This window comes from Chiloscyllium plagiosum, chromosome 9 (assembly GCF_004010195.1).
Source record: "Chiloscyllium plagiosum isolate BGI_BamShark_2017 chromosome 9, ASM401019v2, whole genome shotgun sequence".
Lineage (NCBI taxonomy): Eukaryota > Metazoa > Chordata > Chondrichthyes > Orectolobiformes > Hemiscylliidae > Chiloscyllium > Chiloscyllium plagiosum.
The window spans coordinates 10,712,344-10,714,200 of record NC_057718.1 but is presented as its reverse complement, the minus strand read 5'-3'; the positions used below and the strand labels follow the sequence as shown (position 1 = coordinate 10,714,200).

General features: G+C 38.7%; 1 protein-coding gene across 2 annotated transcripts in view; it reads right to left on the bottom strand.

Moving 5' to 3' along the window:
* Positions 1-1,857, bottom strand: part of LOC122552611 (keratinocyte-associated protein 3-like) — a 37,415-nt gene that overhangs the window by 18,447 nt on the left and 17,111 nt on the right. For both annotated transcript variants that reach the window (XM_043695363.1, XM_043695362.1), the window contains exon 3: positions 893-952. In XM_043695363.1, the coding sequence (XP_043551298.1) occupies positions 893-952 (60 nt within the window). The remainder of the gene's footprint in view (positions 1-892; positions 953-1,857) is intronic.

Sequence of the window (1,857 nt, the reverse complement as noted above, 5' to 3'; positions counted from 1 at the left end):
GGCTAACACCTTCAACATGTTATCTAGCTATCACCATTGTTAACAGCTGATCTGAGAATGCAACATTTTTAAAAAAGGTTTTGTGATTTACACATGAAAGAAGTGAAACTATCACGGTATTCTAACAGATTAACGGCTAACAGACAATCAATTTTCAATGTATAATTTCAGTTACATCACACCATGAAACTTTGGTTATAAATTCAGTAGGTTAGGATTCAACCCTCCACTACCACCTGATGAAGGAGCGACGCTCTGAAAGCTAGTGCTTCCAATTAAACCTGTTGGACTATAACCTGGTGTCGTGTGATTTTTAACTTTGTACACCCCAGTCCAACACCGGCATCTCCAAATCACATCTAAGTGTAGGTTTTGTTTAGAGGTCATGTATCAATGAGAATGTTTCGTGATCTCTCAACTAGAAGTGTACTGTTTTAGAGTATGGGTTTCTGTGGGCAATAGTATACCACTAAAAGCGCAGATGCACCTCATTCAATAAGGTGCAATTATTTTGAGGGTTTTGACAGGAAGAGGAGCAATATAAAAAGGGAAGAGTTTTCTCATCATTTCAGTGCTATGTACTTGATTGCAGACTGTGTGTTGCATGAGTGTTGGCAGTGGAGAAGACAATAGCCTTCAACAGAGAAGGCGTGAAATCACTGATAACTTCTGTATTTCGACAGTTGCAGGCTGCTCATTCAGCTAAACCGGTTAGTTTTAAAGACAAGTGCTGACAGATCACAATATAAAAGTGCTAGAAAATTGTACAAACCCTCCCCTGTTGATCTTCACATTTCACACTATTTTCACATTTATAAAAAAGTTCAAAAATAAAACCTTTAAAAAAAAAATTCCTTTCACTTTTCAGCATAACTATAATTAAACCACATACCAGTTTTATCTTGGTTACATTCCGTGAGACCAGAATAGCGATGATACCCGTTAAGATACTCTGAAAGAATCAAAACATAAAAAAAATTCCAATTAGTCACACCCAGAGTTTAAATGGGTTCTGGGTTCTACAAAGTCACTTGGAAGAGTTGAAGAGTGCTTCTTGATTAAACAAACAATTCAACAATCTGCACAGCAGCCGTGATACTGTTGCCAAAAGACAATATAGTGCAACCATTGAGGGGGGAAGTTATCACTCAGCAGGTACAAAGAGAAAGGACAGTTAACTATTTTAAGTACAGAATCTCAATAAACACAGCTCTCTCTCAGTAACATAAAACATCTTCCTTTTACAAATGCCGATTGACACAGTGGGTATTTCTGGTACGTTATATTTTTATTGCCAGCATTTGGAATAGACTCTCCCCTGATCTCTGCAACCACCCTCAGCTCAAAATTCTGGAGAAACGTCTGCACTCTCCACTTCTGTTCAGTGGTACATTACTGATTTTAAGTGCTCCATGACTGATAACCATGCCTTCAGCCAGCAAGGCTTCACACTAGGATTTCCCACCCTGAACCTCTCCGCCTTTCCCTCCTTTAATACAGTCTCTAAACTTTGCTTCTGAAGAGGCTTTTGGTCATTTGCCTTAAAATGTCTTCATAGGATTGGATGCCAAATTTTGCTTTATAACACCAAGAAGCATCTTAGGTTGATTTATTAAGTTCGAAGCACTGTACACCAAGTTAAAATATTATTACGTTTTATGATCTTAGAATCCAAGCCTGAGAATTTGTCTTTTTAAAAATTCTGCTGGCTCCAGGATAAATATTTATTCCCATTACATGTGTAATAACTGCCTGCTCTCCTTTGACGAGAAAGTGAGGGCTGCAGTTGCTGGAGATCAGAGCTGAAAATGTGTTGCTGGAAAAGCGCAGCAGGTCAGGCAGCATCCAGGGAACAGG